The sequence below is a fragment of the Pagrus major genome, chromosome 6 (assembly GCF_040436345.1).
Source record: "Pagrus major chromosome 6, Pma_NU_1.0".
Taxonomy (NCBI): Eukaryota; Metazoa; Chordata; class Actinopteri; order Spariformes; family Sparidae; genus Pagrus; species Pagrus major.
In genome coordinates this window covers 8109053-8135253 of record NC_133220.1, presented here as the reverse complement: position 1 = coordinate 8135253, position 26201 = coordinate 8109053, and the positions used below count along the sequence as shown (strand labels likewise).

The 26201-nt window shown below is 40.9% G+C and overlaps 1 protein-coding gene across 3 annotated transcripts in view; it reads right to left on the bottom strand.

Moving 5' to 3' along the window:
- The window catches only part of LOC140998444 (plasma membrane calcium-transporting ATPase 1-like), an 84347-nt gene that overhangs the window by 11875 nt on the left and 46271 nt on the right, over positions 1-26201 (bottom strand). For all 3 annotated transcript variants that reach the window (XM_073468739.1, XM_073468738.1, XM_073468740.1), the window contains exons 3-20: positions 25122-25319; positions 24724-24981; positions 24179-24304; positions 23508-23633; positions 20647-20682; positions 13765-13938; positions 12295-12509; positions 11921-12163; positions 11386-11627; positions 10971-11208; positions 9528-9707; positions 9329-9416; positions 8919-9025; positions 5743-5934; positions 3149-3362; positions 2692-2903; positions 2091-2198; positions 578-760 (exon numbers count right to left, since the gene is read on the bottom strand). In XM_073468739.1, the coding sequence (XP_073324840.1) occupies positions 578-760; positions 2091-2198; positions 2692-2903; positions 3149-3362; positions 5743-5934; positions 8919-9025; positions 9329-9416; positions 9528-9707; positions 10971-11208; positions 11386-11627; positions 11921-12163; positions 12295-12509; positions 13765-13938; positions 20647-20682; positions 23508-23633; positions 24179-24304; positions 24724-24981; positions 25122-25319 (3140 nt within the window). The remainder of the gene's footprint in view (positions 1-577; positions 761-2090; positions 2199-2691; positions 2904-3148; positions 3363-5742; positions 5935-8918; positions 9026-9328; positions 9417-9527; positions 9708-10970; positions 11209-11385; positions 11628-11920; positions 12164-12294; positions 12510-13764; positions 13939-20646; positions 20683-23507; positions 23634-24178; positions 24305-24723; positions 24982-25121; positions 25320-26201) is intronic.

Here is a 26201-nt window from a genome sequence, read left to right as displayed (position 1 = left end):
GTAGTTTCCAAGGTTTGAGGAAACCATTCTAAACGCTTGTTTTTTAGTTGTAGTAAAACATTTAAAAAATCAATTTTACAATATACTCTGTTTACTTATTTCTGCATCTTTAGTTGAAAAATGCTTGAAATTTTTGAAATACATTAGTCCCAAATGGCACACAGTTATCATTATAAACTGAAATGTTTGTAGCGAATAAAGTTTCTGCTCATGGTCTCGATAAAACACGACATCTCTGCTGGGACAGTTTGACTCATATCAGTTATTTACTTCCCCTCAGTTCAGCCAACGTTTGTTTGACTTTGGGAGAATGAAGTCGAGGAGGAGGCTGAACTTGACTTTAAGTGTGTTTTGCGATCAGAGTCCAAAAAGAAATCGTTTTTGTTCCAGAGCCTCTTGTGTCACCATGGCAACTGATGTTTTCTGCAGTTCTCACGACACAATAGATTTTTGAGTCAAGTTATTAACATAAACACGACCTGGGAAAACTGTCAGAAAAACCTGGGGGAACGAAAAGTAAAGTTAGTGTTAAAGTTGGCGGTGTGCTGGGTTTCACGATGAGGCACGGCGGTCGTACCTGCGTCTGGATGCGGTTCAGACCTCTGAACCAGAGGATCTGGCCTCTCCTCAGCTCCATCTCAGCATGGTCGATCTCATCGGCACCCTCCGTCAGCTCCTCCTCGTGGATCTCCTCCTTCGTGGTGCCGTGACCTGCCTCCTTCAGGAACTTCAGGTGGTGGGTGGGGATGGCCGAGATCAGCTGAGTTTGGAAAAAAAATACAATTATTGTTTTGTTAAAGGGTCACTCCACTTAACTGGTCATTGTTGGTCCTACTCCCTGATGATGTCACAGTGATGTCATCAGGGTTACTCAGCTTTGGCAAGGGGAAATATTTATGGTATTTGAAAGAGGTGGGTGTTAACCAGGGAGGGTTTGACAAAAGATGCTCTCCAGTTGCATTATGGGAAATGTAGGATGCAGTGTTTTTGCTGATTTTTTTACCCATTCAAGTACTAAAAGTCAGGATATCTGGTCCTCCTGTTGCTTCCTTTCTTCCCCTTTTTTTAAAATCTCAGTCTCTTCTTTGTAGTGGTGAGATAAATCACCAGAGTGCCCCTTTAAGAGTGACGATGATCAACATTATGAATTAAGTTTAGGCTGAATTTCAAGGAAAGTTTGACAACGTAATAAAAAATAAGTTGTTCGGTTGTTTCATAGTACTACCAAGCAATCATCCCTTAAAGCTGTACTTAAGATCAAATCTCAAAATACATGAAAACTAGGGGAAAGTAAAAGCATCACTTATTTTATGTAAACCTTGAACAATGTATTCTGTTTTGCAGATTTATTTTTATGACATTATGTTTACATATTTTATTTTATTATAAATCAAATACACATCTGATGTAATGGTGTGTTGAATCTTGTGTGTCTTATGTCATATTTACCGTGTAGTTTTACTGGCTTTTGTATTGTTGTTTGTTCATTGTTCAATTAAATAAGAGAGGAGACAGACACACTCAACTTCCTCCTGCAGCTGCAGCATTTTATATATCTGTCACCTCTCTCTCCCTGATACAAACAAAAGGCGTTTTACCTATCAAATAAATCACAGACATCAGATCAGTCTGTTTCTGTCAGCGTCTTTCTGTCTCTCTGTTCTCAGTCTCTGCTCTCCAACTGAACCCACCAGGCTTCTTATGTCTGAACTTTTTTTTTTCTCCACATAATGTATGCTTTCTAAACCTGTGTGTTAGTGTGTGCGTTAACAGGATCATGCATGTGACGGCGTGTTTGAGTGCGTGTGTGTATCCACAGAGGGACTGACACGCTGGGTTTGTTTTCCCTCTGTGCTCGTAAACAGGAGTCGCACTGCTTTCATGTGCCGAGCTCATTACCATGGCGATGGTTGTGATGGCAACCCTGCAGCAGCGCAAGTGTGACAGGCAACAGTTTGCTACCACAAACCTTATGTATCCACCTCTTCATCTTCTCCTCAGTACATGTTGTTTGTTCTCAGAACTCAGATTTTTCATTTTGATGCTGTTAGTTCAGAACAAAACATCAGTGGTTCTGGTTCTGGCCTCACCTGTCCCCACAGCAGCTCTCCCACACCAATGAACACACACCACAGCCACTGGTCGATGGTCAGAGCCGTGCACGAGAACGGCTTCCCTCCGAACTGGACGATGATGATCTAAGAAGGAGAAGAAAACACAGCACAGGTTAGAATAAAGACTAAAGAAGAAAATGAAGATGAAAGAAGATTAGCTGGACTTGAACTGGAAGTCCCCGAGCCAAGTTGTCATCGACATATTAAACTCTGCTACGGTCTTCAAGGAATAAAAGTCTGATGATATTTTAAATGTATCTTGTAGTCAGTAAATCCTATGTACAGACCCAAAAGAACAATATACGGATTCACAAACAAGTAAAGTCTGTGTATCCAAAGCCTGATATTCCTGTTCCTCTGTGCCACAGAGCTCCATTAAAAACACATCAGTGAGTCACACTGTTGCACTGGGTGACATGTTCCTCCATTACAGTGAACACACTAATTTATTTTGACTCAATCCCACATCACAGTCCTGCTGCAGGAGAGCACCGAATGTGTTTTTAGAAACCACTGCATTAGATGATGATGTTGATGATAATGATGATGATAATGATGATGATGATGATGGAGTTACCTGCAGGGCGAAGGTCCCTAGCACCACGCTGCAGAAGATGGGGTTCCTGTAGATGCCTTCGAACACGTTCCTTTCTCCGTGGATCTTCCTGGCGTTGATTTCGTTGAAGAGCTGCATCATGACGAACACGTTGAACACAATGGTGTAGTGCTCTGATGGTGGCGAGTGCAGGGGAGCGTTGCGGCCACTGTCGATGTCGAAGAAGTTCTCACCTGAGGTACAATGAAGGAAAAGATTCACAGATCAAATCTCAGATATCTTAATATCCATGTATTTTCCCTGAAAAGGATTTACATACAGATTTTTCCAAACAGAATTACAATTTCAAAACTTGAAGATCAAAATCAAACAAACTGATGGTTTTTTCATTGATTTAACTGAGCAGGTGAATTCTGCTTGAGTTGGTTGTATGGCTCGTCTGGTTCCTACAGTTGGAGTTTAGTGCTGTTTCACTCACCAGCGAAGAGCAGGGTGAAGATGATGACGAGCTGGTACACAGCGTGCCCCAGGATGTTTTTCATCATGGTCCTGGAGATGAGAGGCTTGTTGCGGCCGTAAGGTTTACGTAACAGCAGAGACTCGGTGGGCGGCTCGGTGGCCAGAGCGAGAGATGCCAGAGTGTCCATGATGAGGTTGACCCAGAGCATCTGGACGGCCTTCAGAGGAGAGTCCTGCAGGAGGAGGAGGAGAGCTCAGGAGTTTAATTTACAGGAAGGAATGGAAATCTGAGTGAGCAAGCAAATGATAGAAAAACGACCAAAAACACGACTCCATCTTGTTCTTGTTCTGTTAGTTCCCACCAGTTTCTCTCGTTTCTCTTCTGGCCTTAGTTTGAGCGATACAGATTTGGGATAAGAGCAAAACTGTATCAAATAATCAAATGAAATGATGCTCAACTTGCACAAACACCTCTTTACCTCAGTTCATCTCCCCCCACAGTAATTTTGTGTCTTTGCATTGACTTTACATGAAATTGCATCACCTCTAATATTCACTTCACACCTAGTCCGAGCACACTCAGACTGAGTGTCACCTTGTGATGATGTGATGTCTGCAGCCTCTGGTGGCGTCTGCCTTTGGACACCAGCCAGGCCAACACAGAGAGACTCAAAGTCGTGTATGTACACATACGCTGAATGTATGAGTGGGGCACAACGTTACAAAAAGGATGAAAGTTGATGCAGCAGAACTACAGATTGTCTTTTTCACTCCATACAACCTTCTTCCTTGTCTAAACCCGGCCCCTGTATTATCCGCAATCCAATTCCTGCCAACAGTTCGGTCGGAGATCCAGGTGTGTTATGCTAGTAGCAGCTAATGGTTATGCTAAGCTTACTTCTTTCTGACTCCGTGACCACAACATTTTTTTCGTCCAATTTCAAACTTGTAGTTTTAAGACCCAGACGACAGACTTCACTTGATAGCTCCCTCTAGAGCCACAAATTACAAGTGTTCTTAAATATGCAGTAGCACAATGCCTGTGTAGAGACTTTGATGTTTAACCCTACTTAAAGGGCAACTCCACCGATTTTAGTGTTCTAACAATGTACAGATTTACATAGCATTTCTATTTTGTTTGGTTTTACTGCCATCATTAAGCACCAGGACCAATTATATCACAGTGTGTTTCCTGCTAGACTGATTCAAATGCAGAAAAATGCAGCATTTACACACACGCACACACTTCACAGGACTCCCTCCATCTCTGAAACCAAACCTACGCCGATGCGACATTCCTCTGTGTATACAATGAAGACATAAATCAGTTTACCATCTTTTAATGATCTGTGCCAACATGTCAATGGCATAACAGAAACCGAGCAATGGATGATCAGTGAGTATAAACACAGCACCGAGACCACAGACCTGCTGGGTCCCTGTTATATTTCAGGATTATGATGGTGACGTGTTGCCATGGTTTCAGGCTGTATCTTAGCCTACTTTGTGCTCTCTACTCTGTAGACGAGTTAGTTATCTGTCCTGCCAGCTGTGAGCCTTTCAATTAATACACAGCCGCAAGTCACTTTTTTCATTGTGTCAGGAGTTCAGCTTCCTGATTAGAGACACATTATGAAACAAAAAAAAAGTGCCTCGCAGCTCAGAGACGGTCACATCGAAATAAAAAATGACTCGCTTTTTCTTGCGTCTTTGGAGATTTGATCAAAACTGTTAGCCTTAAAATGTAATATAATTATCAAGACACAGGCTTCAGTTCCTGTTCCACAACCAAAATCCGAACACACGGTAGAAATACTGTTTTACCAACAGCAGAGCAGGATGCAGTGCGGCTACCACATGTTACACAACTCAGTCTGCAGCCTCTTTATTTGTTCTTAAAGTCTCGTCTTTTCAAATGATCATACAAATCCTGAATCAGGTGAATCATCTGACTGACAGCAGGGACGTGGTGGCGGCTCTGTGTGGCTGTACGTAGGCTAAAAGCTAACACCAGCATGCTATCATGCAAATAATGTCAATGCTAACAAGCGGATGTTTGGCAGGAATAATATTTTCCATGTTCACCATCTTAGTTAAGCAAGTTAGTATGTTAACATTTGATAATCAGCAATAATATTCAAACTGCAAGGTTGATAGAAATGTCATTAGTTGAGCAGGGATTTAGTCACAAACCAAAATATTAGAGAAACTTAAATTTTGACCTAATGATGGATGAATTTTGACCCAGATGGAAAGTCCTGGTGATCAGGTGATGGTATAACAAAAAGCTTAAAAAGGATGTGAAATTGTTTAACCAAATATCAATACAATCCATCTAATATTTGCTAAAACATTTCAATCTGGAGTGTTGGACCAACCAAAATCATCATCTACAGTGATACTGCTAGTAAAAATACACAATACAGGAGGTCCAGAGCTGCCAATATTAAAATTAACCTGAAATTAAAATTTCCAAAACACACTGAAAATAATAATCACAGGAAACCACTACACTGCTCTAATTTCTGGCTTGAGCAATGGAGCTGTTGTGCTGCTGCTGCTGCTTTAATCCCCCATTTGCATCAGAGCCAGTGTGTTTAGCCTTCAGCCTACCTGTGTGATGCATGCGCCGGTGAACGCCACGATCACGGCCACCACGTTGACGGTCAGCTGGAACTGCAGGAACTTTGAGATGCTGTCATAGACGTTCCTTCCCCACATGACGGCCTTGACGATGCTGGTAAAGTTGTCGTCGGTCAGGATGATGTCAGACGCCTCCTTTGCCACGTCTGTGCCAGCAATTCCCTGACAAGAAGCAGAGAGGGACGGTCAGACCCTGGTTTATGATTTTAGATGGAAACTCCAAATTGATTGGGCTGGCAATGTGAAGACTGGCTTGTCTGAAGGAGGATGATGGTTAAAAAAAGAGGAGCATCCACACTGGACAAAAAAAAACCAAACCAAGATGGATAAAATAAGGTTTTCTAGATAAACAGGAAGTCTAGTGATATTCTCTTTTATCTTACTGTCAACAAATTCTGTGTGAAGCCTGAAACCAACAATGAATTGATCCTGACTCATAAGTATTGCGCGTCTATCCAAAGGCTGATGAATCTTGTTGCTTTCAAGCTTCAAATGTGGCTCTAATGTCATAATGCATCTAAATGGAGGAATCAGTGTATGAGCTTCAGTGTGTGAGTATCACTGTATCACAAAGACCTCAATATGAAACAGGATCTGCTGTTTAAAAGGTCAAAGACTGTTTCTACAAGAAAAAACATGGTATTTGATCATTATTAAGTATTATCTGATCCACCAATCATATGCCCTCTTTGCTTTTCTGCTTCTAGAAAACAGAATAAATCCGATATAATACAAATCAAACATGTCTGGGCTGAAGCTTCGGGCTAAATGAAACCTCAGGCAACACCATTATTCTCTAAATTTAACATTTCGGTCAGCTGTCTATTGTTCTCTCAGAGCCTCAGTTCCCATTTATTACTTTTGCCCAGTCTTTGATACTAGAGCAATCATTTAATTTTGTAGTTAAGCTGCAAAGTCAGAACATAAAATTGTCTGTTTCTAAACCTGAAAGAAAGGTCCAGCTGGAGCTGCTGGACTTTCATGAGAGGTGGACAAGTGATTATTTTTCGAGGAGTTTAATATGACTGCTTCCTGTCTCTGCAGGAGAGAGCTGCTGGGCTCAGGACTACAGCCTCAGCAACATTATTCTTCTGTATCTGCAAAGCAGTATGACAGGTACAAGGGAGAGCAGAGGGAGAGACCAGCTGCTCAGTGAAGAGTGGATATAGTTGAGATTTAATGTTGAAGAAACATACTTTTTACACAGTTTTCTGAGACCTACCTGGCCACCGGCCCCCATGTGAGTGGAGCGTGACAGCCCTGGTTTAAAGAGTAATGCAGCTGAAGTGTACAGAGCTTTGAGTGAGAATATTTTTAACCCAATTAACCGGCTCAGTGGTAAAAAAATAACACAGGAAAACCAGTTTGGTGTTAACAGTAACCATTAAGAAGCTGTGATGTGAGTTGCAGTCTCTCTCTGCAGACTGACACTCTCCCCGACAGACGGAGGTGGATCACTCTCTGTTCTAGGTGATAATTGAACAGGGACACTTGGGTGCAAACTGAAAATATTCCAACTGGGACACATTAGAAGTGGAAGGTTACTGGTTTAAATCCCCACGCTGCCTCTGTGATGTGTTTAGGAACAGTAACTACTGTCCGAGTGCTGTTTGACAGCACAACAGCTGCTCAGCAGCCTGCAGGAGACACGGCTGTTCAGATGACTTTCCTTAATAAACAAGGTCACAACAACACACTGAGGAGGCAGCTGATGTTACAGAGCTCATCCACAGGCCCTGTACTGTGTTTTTAATTGATCAGTATCACTTATCAGCTGATCCTTTGCTCAGTGTAGCTCTTTGTGCTCTGATGTCCGCTGGCAGAAATCAGACATTGTGAATCTTTTCTGATCAGATGGAACAAATGATTGGAACAACGTCAGGAGCAGCTGAATCATTCATTGATAACCAACACTGACAGTGAACTGAGTTAGTCCAAGTTTGTTTCCACAACATTTCTCAGGCACATCAAGTGCTGCTGCAGGTTTACAGCTGCCTCAGAGCCCAAAAACCCTGATTCACAAGCCTAATCACAGTCACTTTAGTAGGCATGTCACGTTTTATTTTTTTTTATCTGTATATGAACAGATAGAGAAAAGCTGCAGACTTAAAGGGACAAAAGAACCATGTTGATGAGATACTCTGAGCTTTCATTGTGTCACAAAATGTGTATAAGAAAAAATATTTTCATGGGTTTTTTCCTTTCAATTATATTTTTTATTGGGATGAATATGTTGTGAGTTTTTGGCAAACTGTAAACTGCACTGATTATACTATTTCACTGTTGTCAGCACATATTCACAATTTAAAAAAGGGCCACACCAGTGAGTTACAAACTGTATAAATGTTAAATAAACAATTTTAACACTATTTGCTGACCATTTTTTAATGTATGCAGTTTTGTTTTTTTTTTGCTTGTTTTGTCAGCTAAAGGTGAACTCGACTTTACAGATGAATTTGCCATTAAGGAGCACTTTTACACAAATTAATACAGATGCGATGTTCACTGTGATGAATTACGCAAGACTCAAACTAATTTTATGATAAATGAATGGATTTCAATCGATGCCTCGAATGAACGAAATAAAACATCCAAAAGCTTAAAACAAACCAGCATGGCTTGAAATATTTTTAAAAAGCAGAGATATAAAGTACACGCACATTTGAAGAATTAAACCTTCAAACTCACTGACATGGTCCTTTAAAGAGCTGAGATCAGGATGTTGTTAGCTTATGTATGAATAACTGTCTGTGACTGAGATCTAGCACTTTGTATTAAGATATTATTTACTGTTTATAAGACAGGCATAATCCAGAAATATAAAAGACAGATCTAGACTCCCTGTTGTCTCTCTCTGTTTTGTTCTTTAAAGAATAAGTGCAGTAACATGGCTGCAGACTGTGCTGATGAGCTGAGGCATCCAAGCTCAACATTTATTGATTTATTATTCCATTTCACAGCTATCTTAATGAATCCATGGTATTAAACTCAAGAGTTACTGTGAATGACGTTTAGAGAAAATACCTATTTCATGGCTGCATTAGAAATGTAATTAAGTCAAAGGTTTTTTTTTTCCTTTTGGTAATGATGCAGAACTGGAGCAGCAGATGAGTGAAGAGCTGTGGGAAAAATGAAGAAGTGGTTACCATGGCGAAGCCAACATCGGCTTTCTTGAGGGCGGGGCCGTCATTGGTACCGTCTCCTGTCACTGCCACCACCTGTCGGGTTTCACCTACTGTGCTGTCAATGATACCTGATCAACAGAGTGGAACAAAAACACAAATCTCCATTTTAATAAGTGAATTAATTTTCAGTGTTTTTCAGAAAAGACATGAAAATCAAATTCATTCTCCCCTTCTGGCGTAACTTTAGAAACACAAACACGGAACAAATATTTACTATCGTTCAATTCAAGTTCCACCGATATGGGATGCGGCTTTAAATTACACATATATCACCTTGTACACAACAAATAAACATGTGAGCAGCAGTTAAACATGCTAACAGGATACAGTATACATCCTATAATACAGAGTCACTGCTAGAATGAACCCACCTTTGACCAGAGTGTGCTTGTCTGTCGGGGAAGAACGAGCCAGTACGCGCAGTTTAGGCCAAACTTTGTCCAGACGCTCTTGTTCCACCTAGAAATGTAAACCGGGAAAAAAGTCTAATCCAATTCTTTTCAAGCAATACATGAGATGAAAAAGTACACGCATACAAACTTGTTGGCAGCAGTGGGCTAAAACATTTACCTCTCCCTTGTCGTTTCTGATCTGCTGGTTAAACTCCTTGCCCTCCAAACAGATGAAGTCCTCCCCGGGCTGAAGGATGCCACACTTGGTTGCGATGGCGCGGGCGGTGTTAATATTGTCTCCAGTGACCATACGTACAGTAATGCCTGCACGCTGGCACTTAGTGATAGCCTCAGGTACCTGAAATAGAATTAGATGTCAAAGTTGTGCACAGATCTATCCACCGGTTTAAAGGCGATTTAAATGGCTGGAAATGTGACATTGTCTGATGGTTTTTGTTTGGGTCCATTTGGCTGAAATGACGCGTAATAAAACAGGTCGAGGTGCCAACATATGCGACTACACTCACCCTGCAATAGCAGCAGCAGGTTCGACCTGAGATCAAACTGTTTTTGCTCTTCATATCATCCTAATGGAGATCTCATTCATCTCAAATAATAGCGTGAATTAAAATAGAGACAGTGTAGACAGAGGAGTCCATGCTGACATAATGGTCAATTGACTATCAGAAAGCTGTTGGTTACCTCCTCTACTCATCAGGTGACTCAAGTGGCATTTGACAGAGACCAACAGGACATCTGTGTTTGCTTACAAATGCAAATACACATCATATCTTTGATTCATGCAGAGGGAAGCTCTGACCTGAGTGAAGCATGAATGGGTTGAATTGTCAGAGATACAAAGAGTTTTGAGGGCAGTATCTTATCTAATAATCTTTTCAAAAGCAACATACAGCCGTAACATTGCATTACTTCCACATCCAAAAGTAATCATATCATTAGCTAACTACATTATTATGTTAAAAAATCCCCATTTTGAACAGGAACATTTTCTGTGTTGAAGCCGGTCCTGAATTAAGAATCATTTAATGCCGGGTCCCTATGTCCACACATCACAGGTTAGGAGGAGCTAAACACAGAGCTGCTGACTGTCTCCTGCTGCTCTCCAGTTATTTCCATCCTGTCTGTGATCTTTGTGCTCTGACATTAAAGCAGCAGGCAGCAGTGATGCTTTCTGGGCTTCATTACAGGCTTCATTTAACACTTCAGAGCATCAGCACTCTGCACACCTGAGCAGGGGTCGTTTTAGTTTTTATGTCAGGAAAATACTGTTTGACTACTCGGTGTTTTTACCCTCACATTTTTCCTTATAACAGAACTGACATACATAATTATAAGCAGCTGGTTAGATCAGTTCTGTTACATCCAGATCTACTCAAATTAAACAAAAGTGTTGTTGCTGCACACTTCTGCAGGGATGAATCGATGATGAAATAACATGTAAGATGACATTCAAGCATTAACATTTAACACTGTTGAAAAATTAAATCGAAAGGCGATTGATAATTAATCATCAACCCCCCTATTTTCCAGATATGATCTGGACATCTGAAAGTATTTTCTGTTGGATATCTGAGTGAGCAGAGTTAAATTTGCTCTGTACCTCAGGTCTGACGGGGTCCTCGATGCCGACCACACAAATGCAGGTTAGATCGTTCAGGATGTCGTTCTCGCTGTCCCAGTCTGGCTCTCCGGCCTCGGCTGGAAAGTCCCTGTAAGCCACGCAGATGGTTCTCAGTCCGTCGCACGCCATGGGCTCAATCACCTTACGCACCATCTCGTCACGGTCCTTCGGCTTGAAGACACGAGGCTGACCCTGGGCGTCCAGGATACGAGAGCATCTAGGAGAGGAGAGGAGAGGAGAGGAGAGGAGAGGGACAGACGAAGGGGAGGGTGATCATTAAGCAGGGTAAGAAATGCCATCCATTACCCCACCTATTCATTTGTTACTCCATCCAACCACCCCTCTTCCCTCAAACAGATGAATATTTTTCCGTTAATTTGCTCTCTTTTCTTACTTCCTCAGGACGATCTCTGACGCTCCTTTGCTGTACATGCGGAATCCTCCATCAGCGTTCTTCAACACCGTGCTCATGGACTTGCGGGAGGAGTTAAAGGTGTAAACCTTGTAGAGTTTCTCTTCGGGGATCTCGTCTCTGATTGGCTGGTAGTCCCTCTTCACTTCCAGCACCAGCCCCAGCAGAGCGCACTCGGTCTTATTGCCCACTTGGCGAGGCAGGCCACCTTCTTTCTCCGGAGGCTGAGAGTGGACAAAAGTTTGAATGTGATGTGATATTAATTATCATGAACACATAAAAAACTGGTATCTTAGCTGTGACCTACTCCTTTTAATTCTTTTGTGAAGAGTTTCCATGAACAGTAAAATAAAAAATAAAGGTTTTTGAGTATTTTATCAACAGTAATATACAAACAGTTTGTTTTTGTCCAGTCCTCACTTCTTCAATGGGCTGTTTTAGACAGAGTTAATGTTAAGATTGTCTTATGTTATGTTAGTACTGTGGTCATATGTAGCTGTTACAGTGTAGGTCTCACCAGGATCTTGGTTGTGTAAGCTGAGTTGATGGAGATGCTGTTGACCATTATCTCAAGAGTCTCTGGTTTGATGGCTTCCGGTTCGGGGACGGTTTTGTAGTGCGTGTCGCCGATATATGCCTGCACTACTGTCATGCGGTTCATCGTCAGTGTGCCCGTCTTGTCTGAGCAGATGGCTGTTGCGTTGCCCATCGTTTCACAGGCGTCCAGGTGACGCACCAGGTTGTTGTCTTTCATCATTTTCTAAAGTATAGAGAAAGAGGTTAGAGGCTGAGGTTTGCTTTTAGACATATTTTGAAAACTATAGGAAAATCCAACTAGATTCCACTAATCTTATATTTCCTCTAATCCCCTTTGCTTCTCATCCTGTTTACCTTGACAGAGTAAGCCAGAGAGATGGTGACAGCGAGCGGCAGCCCCTCAGGAACAGCAACCACCAGCACCGTCACGCCGATGATAAAGAACTTTACAAAGTACTGGATGTAGATTGGAGTGCACTCGGCCGCCCAGGTACGGCCCTGGACCCCAAAGGTGTCGATCACAAAGTACAGGATGAGAATGATGACGGTCACAGCCGACATGATCAGACCTGGTTAGAATGAGCAGAACGAGCAGAGATTTAAACATAAGCACGTGTCTTATTCAAGTCAAGTCAGTTTCATGTCATGGCCACTTAATTCCACATATTTTACTACAGTGTGAAATATCAATTACATTCTGTAAGTACTCCATTACAGGGATTAGCTTAAGTTTTTTGTCATGGTAAAATTTTACGTCACATGGTGCATCCATGGACAATCAGGAAAGTGTCAGTGGATGATGACTTAACCTTAAAACATAGTTTAACTTTGTACCTTTTTCCTTTTAAATAACACAGAACATCATTATATCTAGAAAATGTCTATTAATTAGCAAAGGATTTAGTAGTAATACAGTGATAATGCAAAAAATATTATGCTGCATGGAATGATGATTGAAGTGTTGCTTTTGTGCTGGAGCTCCTGAAATGTTCAAACAGGTGAGGACAGGTGAAACAGACAAATCCACTGCTTGTGTTTTTCTGCTTCATTTCTCCTGTCAATCACCTCACGTCAAAGTGTTTTGGCCCAAATTCTATTTCTGTCCTGTAATGAGGGGCAGTTTATAACGGAGGCTGGTCGCTGGTGCCTCCCCTCCACTTCGTCCTGAAAGCCCCTCAGTGTATTAAGGTCAATTGAAATGACACAGAAAATACCTTCAATTCCGGGATGAATCATGTTCCCAATAAAACATCTATCCAATAAAACTGAGTGCATTCTGACCCTCAGCCTCTCAGTCCCCTCACTGCCTGCTCACTTAGTGAGCTATTAAAGGAACAGTCCCACATTTCTGGGAATGCTCTTGTTTATTGTCTTCCCCAGTGTCAGATGATAAGGGTTGGGATCAATTTCATATTTGTGTGTCCAGTGCAGATATGAGTCCAGTAAGTGTTAATCTAGCACAGTAAAAAGACTGGAAGCAGTGAGAAATTATTGCTAGCCTAGCTAGCCTACAGAGTCACGTGATCAGGTGAGAGAAAAAGGTCCTCAGTATAAAAGCTGTCGAATGCGGGGGCGACCAATGAAGTCATCAGCATCGGCATGTTAGCATTGTCACTGTGTGCCTGTTAGTATGTAGACATTAGCACAAAACTCAAAGCACTGCTGTGCCTAAGTACAGCCTCACACAGCTGCTAGCATGGCTGTAGACTCTTGTTTACATATACTGGAGGGGAGAGACCTGGATGTGCTTACTTTTTAAATCCATATTAAATATATATATATATAATGTGTGTGTATGTGCATGTGCATGTGCATGCTCCTCACCAGCCTTCCCAATCTGTACAGCCAGTCTGGTCAGTTTGCCCTGCAGCACCGACTTCTCCTTCTTGGTCACGTTGACCTTCTTCACTGGTTTGACCTCCTCTTTCTCCTCTGACTCGGCGGCCTCCTCGCTCTTCAGCGGCTGGATCTCGAGGGCAATGCCATCCTGGGTTTTGGCTGCGGGGGAAGGGGGATAAGGTGGTGGTTTGGGGGTAAAAGGAGGAGGAGGCAGGTTTTAAAGGGGACAATGGGTGAGGAGAGGGAAGGTGGGACCGGGGTGGAGAGTAAGCAGAAATGAGGAGGTTTAGGAGAGATAAGGAAAAGGTTTGTGATGAGAGAGAGGTGAAGATGAAAGAGGATGAAGAGGGAGAGAGGGAGGTATGAGACAGAGTGATAGATGGGATTGAGAAAATGGATTGTGAGAAAGGTGGTTGTATTTTTTCGAGAATGAAGATGGAAGAAAGGTTTGGAGGATGAGGAAAGGCAGGATGGGGTGAAAAAGGTGAATGAATTAAATCCATAAATAATAAAACATTATAAAACAAAACAAAAAGAAGGGTTCAGGAGTGGTTTGGGGATGAAGGGTAGAGAGGCAGAGAAAATGTTACAGATTCAGTCAGAGCGAAAGCTGAAAACGACCGGACGAGTTATCTCAGAAATCAGAAAAGACCTCTGACTCTTTATCAATAACATGGTGACCTTTGGCTGAATGCAGAGAGGAGCATTTAATCAATTTATGATCACAGAACATTCATGAAAAGGTCCAGGTAGCTTTTAGAGAGTGTCACAGACAAGTTGGGAGCAGCAGTTCATAATGAAGAGCAGCAGACAGAACAGAGAACAGCAGATACAACAGAGAGGATTAAACCGGAGGCTGTCAATCACACACACTGTGTTTGTTTCACATCCGAGCTCAAAGCTTTGGAACGAGGCTGAGTTCTGAAGTCTGACATGGCTTCTGGTTGCACGTTCTGCTCGGCGGCTCTGCTCCTCATTTGCATAAACAAACTGTATTTGCATTTCACTTCATCAGCTGGTATCCTGTTTGGACTGTAGTAGTGTATGTGGAGCTTTTTGATCTGTTTGTCTGTTTGTCATATTTCCATACCAAAGAAATGTGAGCAGGTGATGAATGGAAAAAGAACAGAGCTACTCTAATCTGACACACTGAGTGTTGTGCCGTTTGCCCTCGTGAACAACTGAGCTGACAACACTGACAACTGGGATGACTCTAACTCAAGATTCTGTCAATTTGTTGTTTGGTCATTAACATTAAATACTGGAAATGTTCGTATTTGGGTCATTATATACTCAGATATTGCCCATCAGCTAACTGTATTTTCCTATAGTAAACCCTACTGGAGAGCCACTGCTGGTAACAATGTCAACATCACTTCTGGAACCAACAATACCAACAGATCATGGACATAAAGCAGATTCCTGGTTTAGAGTCCTGGATGAGCAATAAGAAGTTTCTAAATAAAAAGAGAAACTTCAAGTGTTCGCTGAAAAGGTTATCTAAATTTTAACGAGGGAATTTGAATGTAATTCAAATAACATGCAAAATGTCCTCCTATGCAGTTTTTTTATTTACTTATTTACTTATCTACTGAGGTCAGAGAAGGCAGCTGTTGCAATCAGATTTATTCCATTATTTGGTTTCATCTAGAGAAACCTTTACTGGAAGCAGCCAAAGGAGTAGAAACTATACAGTCCATTTTTATGCTGTTTCTTTTTCAGCTTTAAGTTAAATCTAAATCTATTATAACAAAAGTGGCTGATTGGACCACATGCAAGAGCTACTAGTACAAACAGAAGTGATTTAAAAGAACATTTGAGTATTTAGCCTGATGTTTGATTTATGTACAGATCGATAGATAGATGTGGAGGAGGCTGTCTGTGTTGTATTATACATATGTTCACAGAGTGTAGGTGGGGATGCTGTGAGGCTTACCTGGGGGAAAGTGTTGTTTACAAAGTTTTATGGTAATAAGGGGTGCATGAAACCTACACTCTTGGCCACTTAATTCTATTTATTTTGTTTTAATCCTTTCAAATCCTTTTAAATACAGTTATTATATTGCATTGTGTATCTTTTATATCGTATGTCTTATTTAAAGCTCCCTGAGGTGCTTGGTTGTTGAAAGGAGCAATACAAATAGAATTGCCTTACCTTGACTGTACAAACTAATACAAATGTTTTGCAATAAAGTTTACTTTTGTGATACCTTTAATGTTGTTTTTGACACTGTCAAGAGGTTTTAAATAAATTCTACAGTGAGAAGCCAATGACAGAAAGATAAGCTGTCATGGAGGTGCAAATACATGGTTACTAAGTTATCTTTTGAGAAATAACTCCATAACCCATTTGTGTGGTGTGACATAGTGAAGCCAATGTGGTGCCTTAAAACCTGCATTGTTTCTAATGGCCTGCAGGGGGCGCCTCCAATGGTTGCAAAAATAAGCCTGATTGTACGTAAACTTGTTAGAAAATGACTCTACTTCTCACTTGAGTTGTTATCTCAGTAAACAGTTTTCTAATGAGTTTATGGTCTCAAGCACTAGTTTCAATTCTTCTTCAATGCAGCGTGATGGAGAGGGGATGTTAATTTTGTAAATTATGGTCCCACTCGGGGTAAAATAGACGATAGAGTAGGGTTTGCGTTAGGGCGTGGCTCAAAGTCGCTTCTACAACAACCTGCATGGTTTCCTGAGTCAGATTGGCCAGATATGGTCACTTCTGGCTTTTGATAATTCGAGGCTGCAAAAACCGTAGTCTGCAAACCAATGGGTAGCTACGCTCATTTCTTTTACACAGCTTTTGGATGTGACAATCATTCTCGTGAATTTTGGTGTTTGACACTGTTAAATTTGCTTAATTTGTCTGCCGATTTCTAACGGAAAGACTTAAAGCTCAGCAGAGTGAAATTCTTCACCTTAGGGGGACATGATTGCTAACGACCATTTGTCACAAAACGTACACCACTTCACATTCAGATCGTACCCCTCAGGTTAAAACGAGGGATGTTTGCAAACTTGTTTAAACACTTTAACTAGCTGGTGGAAAATGTAAGGGATTTAGGATAAGAATACTAACATGTTCTTGCATGGGGTTCAATGTCTCGAAAACAAAAAGATGAACATTACCTCACAGCTCACTGTTCATACTTTGTTCCAAACTTCAAAAGGTTTTGGGATGCTAGCACAAAAGCAAGGAGTGTATCTTTAATGTCTTATTATGTGTTTTTTTAGACACTTTTATCCCAAAACTCCTTCACTGTCATCGTCACTGCCTCATTCTGAGTTTCATCAGGTTCATAATGAGAAGCTCCCCACATACAACTTTGCCAAAAGGGAAGTCCCTTCATGACAGCATGACCTCAACATGACAGTTAGACATTGTTAATGTGGGGATGAGTCTGTGTCAAACCAGGAAGCTGTGGAGCTTTATGCACATGGTCCACTCTGAAGACAAGCCACAACATAGAACTAACTGACACAGCTGCACATGAACAGGACTGAGACCCACTGACCAACCACAGAACTGTAAACAGGCGCAGCACTGAACCATGGGAGAGCGCACGGCGGGCAGAGGGGAGGGGGTGTCTGACAATCAAAAAGCAAGTCAACAAACAGAAGACGAACTCAAAGGATCACCCCAGAAAACAAAAAAACGACAGCGATGCAGAACCACGACAGAGAGAGACAGGAGGAGGTAGAGGAGGCTGCAGAGCTGTGGAGGCTGCAGGAGACTTCAGCAAGACATAAAAATAACAGAGAAGAGGGAGAGATTCAAACAGTGATTACAAGACAACATGAAGTCCTGAGCAACACCCTGCAAGGAGGCAACAGTGAGAGAAATGAGAGGAATCAAAAGGCGAAAAGAAAAGAAACTGAAGGTACACAAACAGAACAGACGACAGCCCACAGCCCACTAATACTGCAAGGGTGCAACTCCCACACACACTGACAGCATTGCTTCAGCCAAAAAACATCACCGCACTGTTTGGAGCGGTTGGTTTTTCTCAACAGTGTCAACAGAGAGTCACATTCATTGCATTGAAATGTGTGATGTGAAAACCGAACATGTAGCCTCCACAAATTCTCAGATACAATAAGGTTATTTTTATCTTCTCATTGCTGTGTAGACAAAACGCAACGCTTTTGTAGAGACATTTCACAATAAAAGCATCTCAGCAGCTCAAAAGAAAAATCACTGCTTTCCTTTTCGGCTTTTAATGTGAAACATTTGCAGGAGGTGTTGAGGATTGGTGTTAAAAAGAGCAGCAGAGTGGTGATCATGACTCTGTTGTTGTACTGTTGGAATTCATTTTAAGAAACCTTTTTTTTTTACCCCGACTTTAATTTACTGTTGACACAAACTTAATCCGTCCAGGTCCATCTGTTGTCTAGATAAATTCAGTATAATATACATTTCCACAGGACTTATTCCATCAGTACAACAACAGACACACTGAACAACTCTTGCTCTCACATTGACTTTTAAACGCTAATACAGTTTTAATTTGCTAATTACATCCAGTTGCTTCTACTTTGCTGTTTTTCTATCACTGTTGAGATATTGTCAATTAAACTTCCTGCACAAATGTTTCACTTTAAAAGCTTTTCAGCAGCTCAAAAGGCCCAGAGAGCTTAAATAATTAGTCCAATAATTAACTAGCTGAGAATTACAGTATTTGGCAGCTATTTAAATAACTGATTAATTATTTAACTGATATTTCAAACAAAAATGCCAAACATTATGTTTGCCCATTATGTTGGTTGCTTTTGTCCTATGCGATAGTTAGTAAACGCAACATCTTTTGGTTTTAGATTGCTGCCTGAAAAATGACAAGCAATTTTGACAATGTTAAATTGGGCTTTAGGAAGTGTGATTAATCATAAATGTAAATAGTTCTCAGTTATAGACCTAAACCTCAATTTCTTTGATTAGGCTTTAAGTGAAACATCTGCAGAAGATGTTGACACTCACTAATAGCAGCTTTACAGTGAAAGAAAAAACAGCCCAGTAGAATCGTTTAAAGGCATCATAAAGGTATCCATACCTTGTGGTGTGTCTAATTCCAAGGTGCATTGATTTTTTGGCCACTAGGGGGCATACGAACTCCACCATAAGCTGACAGATGTACATTTCTGACACATTTTTAAGTGCAAGCAACCGTCTACTTCCACATCCAGCAGACAAAGAAACCACATCGTTCCATTGGAGACATGTGAAAACAGCTTCCTGCTGCTGGTGAAAACGTGGCTGACGAGAGTGATCGAACTAAAACCGCACGGTATATGTGCTGTGAAACCAAAACTAGGAGCTAAAGGAGGCAAGTAAACCTAAAAGAGCTGCAGAGGAGGTGAGAATTCTCTGTGGTCTCAGAATTCTGAAGTCAGTCCACAGCAACTGAAGGTGTTTCTGCAGTTTTTGTTCTCTAGGCGTTTTTATCGGGGGTCATCTGTTACCGCAGCCCTGTGAAATATTTCTGTGTGCGAAAGTGTGATGAGTGTCCAAGAGCAAGGAGTGTGTGTGTGTGTGTGTTTCTGTGTACATCAAGAAGCATTCTGCCTGCAGCAGATGCTCAAACTATGGGAGGTCGGGAGGAGGGGAGCTGTGTGTGTGTGTATGTGTGTGTGTGTAGTGACAGCTTGCAGAGGAAGTTAGACATGTGTTGGATCACACGGGACATAAGAGGATGGTTGGCTGGTCGAATTCGGAGGTTGGAACAATGACGTCATCAACGGAAACACACATCAAATCCATTAAATATTAAATAGTTAAAGGCACTGAGGGAGCGCTCGATTTCAACACAGCAACACCCATGAAAGACACTTTAAGGGTCAGACTGCTGTGTAAGAGTCAACCTCACTGATGGGGGTATATTTGTGTCTCATGTCTTAGAGTGCTATGGGACATTAAAAAGAGATTTTCAAGCACAAAAATTATATATTGTAGAGAAATTATCATTCAAAGAATAATCTTATTTGAGCAAACAACATTTTATTTTGTACTCAATAAATGGAGTAAAGCTACAGATTTTCTCTCTTTCAATTTTCCTGCACCATGTGCTGTCTGTGTACGTGCCCACTGAAATAGTTTAAATGGTTTAGCTAGTATCTTGATTTTAAACCTGTATTAAATTCTGTCTGAAAGTTGATATGTGTATTTTGTTGGCTTGTAGCATATTTATTTAGGTAAGCATGGGTGGTTGGATCAAGGACAGAATAATTAACTTTCCATAATTTTCTTTATTCAACATTAAGTCTACAAAATATCAAAGGTCACCATGAGACAACTGCCAATCTTAATTTTCTGGAGCCTAACATGAAATACTAATATAACTTGTTTTGTTTGATCCAAACAAAAAGTAGCTTCTGATTCATTTTCAATCAGTTGACTAACGATTAATCAGCAAATCTTTACACCTTGAAACCGCCTTATAGCATATTTTCAAAATGTTTTAATGGCAAAAACCTAAAATCATTGAGCACAATTTATATCTTTATTGTCTCAAATGACATTATGCTCTGAGTTATAATTCCTCTACAAAATATAATTTGTTTAGGAACTTTTTCTGTGCTCAAAATGTCCCAACATACTCTCAGAATTTAAGGCATAAATACAATCCCATAGTCACCCTATGACAGTTACCATGACAAGTGTAGATGCTGTGATTGGCTGTCAAAGACTTGAAGGTTGAGAGTTGCACCCTTTTACAGGTAAAGCAAGGCGAGAGAACGTCCCCCTTTGTACAGCAGAGAGAGAGAGATGGACTGGACACTCCCCTTCTGCCGCTGGGTGGAGGGTGAGGAGGGGGTGAGTAACAAGGAGGATGGAGGGACAGAGAGGGACAGATGGATGAATGGAGGGGTTACCTTTGTTGCGATTTTCAGGGGGTCCTTGTTTTTTACCTGTTCGGACAGAGAGAGAGGGCGGAATGCTGATAAGATGGCTCAAAGGAAAAATAAGATCAAATCAAACTGAGGGAGAACACAAAGTTCAAACTGATAGAAACCCACAGGTGTGTGTGTGTCGTGTGTGTGTTGTGGGCAGGAATGTACCAATCAGAGGAGAGAGACGCACGACTTCCTGCTGCAGAGAACCAATAGCCACAATGTTTGACAGCAGACCTAATCAATTTATTATTATTTTAGAAAATCGAAATCAATGGAAATATAGAGTTCAATTCAAAAATGTAATTGAACATTAAACAATAATGTAGTAAACAAAAATACATTATTGGTTTGATGTGCCATATTTCTGTGGACTGTGACAGTTTTATAAACACTATCTTATTGTTAAGAAGGTATACTGGTTACCATTCTTCGTATATCCATTCATCTTCATAACATATCTATATGTACTTTACTACTGTTCATACTTTCTGGTTAGATGCTAAATGTCATTGTATTGCTGCAATGACAAAGTCTACTCTCACCATGACCTGCTGCGAAAATCAAACTAAATGCGATGGAAATGTTGGCTGGGTGGTCCACGACTTCGCTTTAGACTGAGATATTTTCAACAGATTGATTGCCAAGAAATTTTGACACAATTACAAGAATGTGTCCGGATGATGAATTGTAATTTCAGCTAAGTTCGAGTAGCTGGTCACTATGAAGGGGATATCAACTTCCTGGCGTCCTAATATGGAGCTTTCTGCTTTTATTGTAAAAGGGAGTGTGGCAAGGTCAAAACCACACACCCACACACACACATGCACAAACACACCCACGCACACATACACGCGCGCGCGCACACACACACACGCGCACACACACCTCTTTGTAATTCAGCTGGTAGTTTGTGATTGATGACAGAGACTGAACTGCGTTTGCATTCACTGGAGGCTCTTATGCTTGTAAGACAACCAATGGGTGTGACTTTACATGAATGATGCATGAATATGTGTGTGTACAGTGGGTTGATGATCTGGAAAGTGGAACATTGTCTCCAGTCCTCATTATTTCACAGGGTTTTCTGAGGATTCAGTCTTAGTTTTAAGACTTTGGGGTTACAGTTGGGTTTAGATTACAGTTGCAGCTAAGGCCTATGTGTATAGAAGTAGAGACACCTGTATAAGCTACTCTAAATGCTCTCTTCTTCTGATTATTTTCAGTTAATTTCTATGGATTCAGAAAAGAAATCTTGTGGTTCTCCTCATTAGGAACTCATTATTGGTTTAGTTTTTAAAATCAGTGACTGGAGGCCAAAATGTAAACCTGAGCATCTCTCTCCGCTGAGCTGGTACATTCAGCCAGTTCACAATGAATGCCTGACAAACTCAAACTTTAGCCAATAAAACAAATGATCAGACAAAAACAAACTCAAGAAAAACACATGAGTAAAAGGGGGTTAGCATGATCACAAGCAAATAAAAAGCAATAGAGACCGACTGCAGAAGCCTGTTGGTTTACATCAAACTGCTCTGTGATAGTACGAGGATCATCGGGACTTTGGCTTTTGAAGGGTTCCACTTCAAAAAGCAACTGCATGTAAACAGAGGAAGGTACGTTTGGCATTTTTACCCAACATTACATCACTGTCAAATCATTAACTCAGTATAGTGGCCATGAACTACCATGAATAAATGAGACCACAATGTAGTTTTATTCAGGTGATCAACCAGTTTTTGTACTTCAAAACCGTTCAAAGTGTTGACTGACTGAAATATTCACAAGAAAGCATTAATTTGCAAGTGTGCAATGAAAAACTGAGTACCACTGCTATGCCAGTAACGCTTCCCATCTATCAATTATTAGGTTAAAAATGAAGGTGGCAGATTGACCATTAATTATTAGTTATTTTTGACACAAGAGGTCTTTGATTTAAAAAAGAATTAAACAAAAGCAGCTACACACTTTTATTCAGTGACCAACAATTTTGCTGAAATAACAAATTAACTGGCAGGTTTTAGCAGCTCTATTTGATGGCCAAATAGTAATTATGACAGCTAAGCATCACATGTTGATGCAAAGCAGACTGAGGTGAAAGCTAAAATGTCCCAGTTACAAATTGAGCATCCTCACCAGTTATAGAAGAGTTATACAAGTTAACAAGAAATAATGGATGATCAGATATATTTCTTAAAGACACAGCCTTGTTTATAAATGTGGGTAAGAAGTTTGTTAGCTAGGCATGCTAACGTAGACGCTGAGTATGAATGACACCACCACAAAGCTCTTTGGATGCAGAGTATACCTCTTACAACCCCATGTACACCACTTCAACATGTTGAGAAATCCAAACACTGACAGGCCCAGCATGCCTTGTTATGTTGTAACTGTTGTTGTCAATATCTCTTCTGGTCAGACACTCATGTCAGTTGTCTTCAGTTGTTGAGCAGATATGATCACTACACGAGAACTCATCTGTGGTCTCATTTATTCACTGATGACTTTTTGATCAGATTGAAGCTCACTGATGTTAAAATATTACAGTTATACCCTTCAAACAGCTCAGCTGTTATCAGCTCGGACTGGATGAACACTACCTGCTGACAGAGTCAGCTAATACAACGGGAGAAACTTCAAATCAACACCAGCTGATAAAAACGTGCAAATATTTCCAATCTGCACTGTTCAAACAGTAGAGTAGAAATATTCAGAAGCTGACAAGGTGAAAATCATCTTTCTTACGACTCAACTCCTCCCAACACTTCACACTTAGTGCCCTCGTATGACCTTCAACACTTCAACATGGTGTGTTTTTTCAGAAGCTTTGTCTTATGTCTTACTTTTCTTGACCTTCTTCTCTTCGTCATTCTCGCTGGCGCCCAGCAGAGTAAAGATGATACCAGTTTGAGAGTTGAGTCCAACAGCTGACACCACCATCCTGCCTGATCCCTCCATTACGTGGGTCCCTTAGGAAAGGAAAAAAACAAACTAAAAGTTACAACGAGAACTTTAACTGTCACTGTTATGTACTGTCATGTCTTTTCTTCAGAGTTGTTAGTTTGTTGATATTATCAACGTGTGGAGTTCCCCACGGATTAATCTTTGGGCCACTACTATTTCATCTTAGAGTATGTAACCTCTTGGTGGTGTCATCAGGAGTCATGGCATATCTTTCTATACTGATGACACTAAGCTTTATGTGGCTGAGTCTCCTGATGAGTCAGAATCAATTATTTCTTATTAGATGTATATTTTAGATATAAGTGCCTTGATATTGCAAAACATTTAACAGCTCACAAGGGTGAACCAGAAATATCAGTTATAGGTTCTGAGGCTCAGAAAGAAAATAACAGGGTTGCCGAATTGAAAGCACTTACCCATGCTCTGTTTTTTTTATTTTACACTGGCATGTAGTGCTGGTATCTTGAAGTGATTTGATGTAGTTCTTGATTCAGTTCAAAAACCACCATCAGTGTTGGTCCATGTCATAAGACTGTGAGCAGGCACTTACCAGAAAGCAGCATGGGGTCCTTCTCCAAAGACTTGCGGACCTGATCGGACTCTCCAGTCAGAGAACTCTCGTCTATCTTCAGGTCATTCCCCTGAATGAGGATTCCATCGGCAGGCAGCAGGTCTCCTGCAGGCACAAAGGTCAGAGGGTACGTTTAATTTATTTCAAGAAACAAAGTCAATTTTTGGCCTTTCTGCAGTCTCTCATAACGCTGATTAAGTCTGAACTATGAAATGTTACATTAAAAACATCCAAATTGAGCAGACATTGTTTAGCTCTCCTATAATACTAAAACAGATCTTATTGTAAAATATAAATTAAAAAAACAACAACTAGAATTTGAACTTAATCTGCTCACTCTGTAGTTGTTTTTTCTTAAGAACAGAGTCAAAAGAGTACAACAAATCCAAAAAATCCACAGCACACACCCAGGAGGCAGAACGTAAATCTGCCTGTCTAAAGGTACTGTGTGTGTCTTAAAACCTTTGGGGGTGACATTAATGTCACAGGTTTGATATTTCAGTCTGGTGTCTGTGGTCTCGTACCATATTTAATCTGAGCTATGTCTCCCACCACGATCTCTGCCACAGGTATCTGGATGACCTGGCCTTTACGGATGACCGTGAACTTTTGTTCCTGCTCAATCCTGCTCTGCAGCCCGCGGAACTGTTTCTCCTTCGACCAATCATTGAAGGCCGTCACCAGGACCACAATAATGACTGAGAACAGGATGGCGGCGCCCTCGATCCAGCCTGCCTGGGACTCGCCCTCGTCCTCGACACCGCCTGCAGCCTGGCCACATGCTGTTAGAAGATGAGAAAATAATCAGGTAGAATCACAAAATTTACACAAAAAATATAAAATAAAATAAATCAAATTAAATAAAATAGTAATTGATTTTGAAAGTGTAAAGCTTGCAACAGTTCAGACTGACAGTACCAACCTTCACTATCGCCCCCTGGTGGATGGAAAAAGGACAGAGCCAGCGAGATAATGGCAGCAATTTCCAGGATGATTAGGGTCACATCCTGCAGAGCCTCCCAAACCAGCTGCAGGAATGTCTTGGCCTTCTTGGGTGGGATGAAGTTTTTGCCGAATGATGTGTGACGTTTCTCCAAATCAACGGGGTTACCAGACAGACCTGCACACATTAACATAAGACATTGATATTCACATCGATAAAGAAACAGTTTCTAAAACAGTAAGTAAGAAGAGTGTGGCTTAAGTAACACCTTGCGTTTTATTTTTCATTTGTTACCGTTGTGAAACAGTCAAGTAGCAGTTTATATCCATGTCTCTCCAGACTCTTATATGTAGTGAAGACTTAAGCCCCTTTTACACAGTATGTTCAAGATGGAAAAGTTGGAATGGTGAGCAGCGTTGTTCCACCTTTGAGCTGGCAGCAGACAGTAACAGAATCAATGTCTGTGTAATAAAGAGCGATCCGAGGAGTGGCAGGACAGGACAGGGGTGTGATGTTTTGACAATGTTGTGTGTATGACACACACCACCAGGGGATTTAAAAAAGAACAGGCAATGAAAAATGTCAGCAAATTGGGGAGACAACAGTCCAACCTAGTGATGTATAAATGTTGAAAGACATCCTGAAATACTACTTAATAATGAGTACAATGATTGGATTCATTAAGTACTATGTATGTTGTATCTTTAAAAAGGTTGCAATCCAAAATGTTTCCCTTTTAACACATTTTGACATTCTGTCTCCTCTTCTTATGAAGTCAGAAATCACCTCTGCTCTTGAGACAACTAATTATTTTATCTGGGGTCCCAAGATATCATAACATCAAAACATCCTCACATAGCAACGGCAGCTGTACAGAAACATGATGTACTTTTGCCCCTTGTGTATTACGGATTCAAATGGATGTTAATGCACAATAGAGAGCCAAACTCATGATGTCACATCCGAGCTGGCCTCTGTTCCACTGGATTCTGTAACTGAATGCAATCTTTCATTCAGCATTTCTTTCATCTGTCTTGCTGAAGAAAAAAAAAAAAAGAG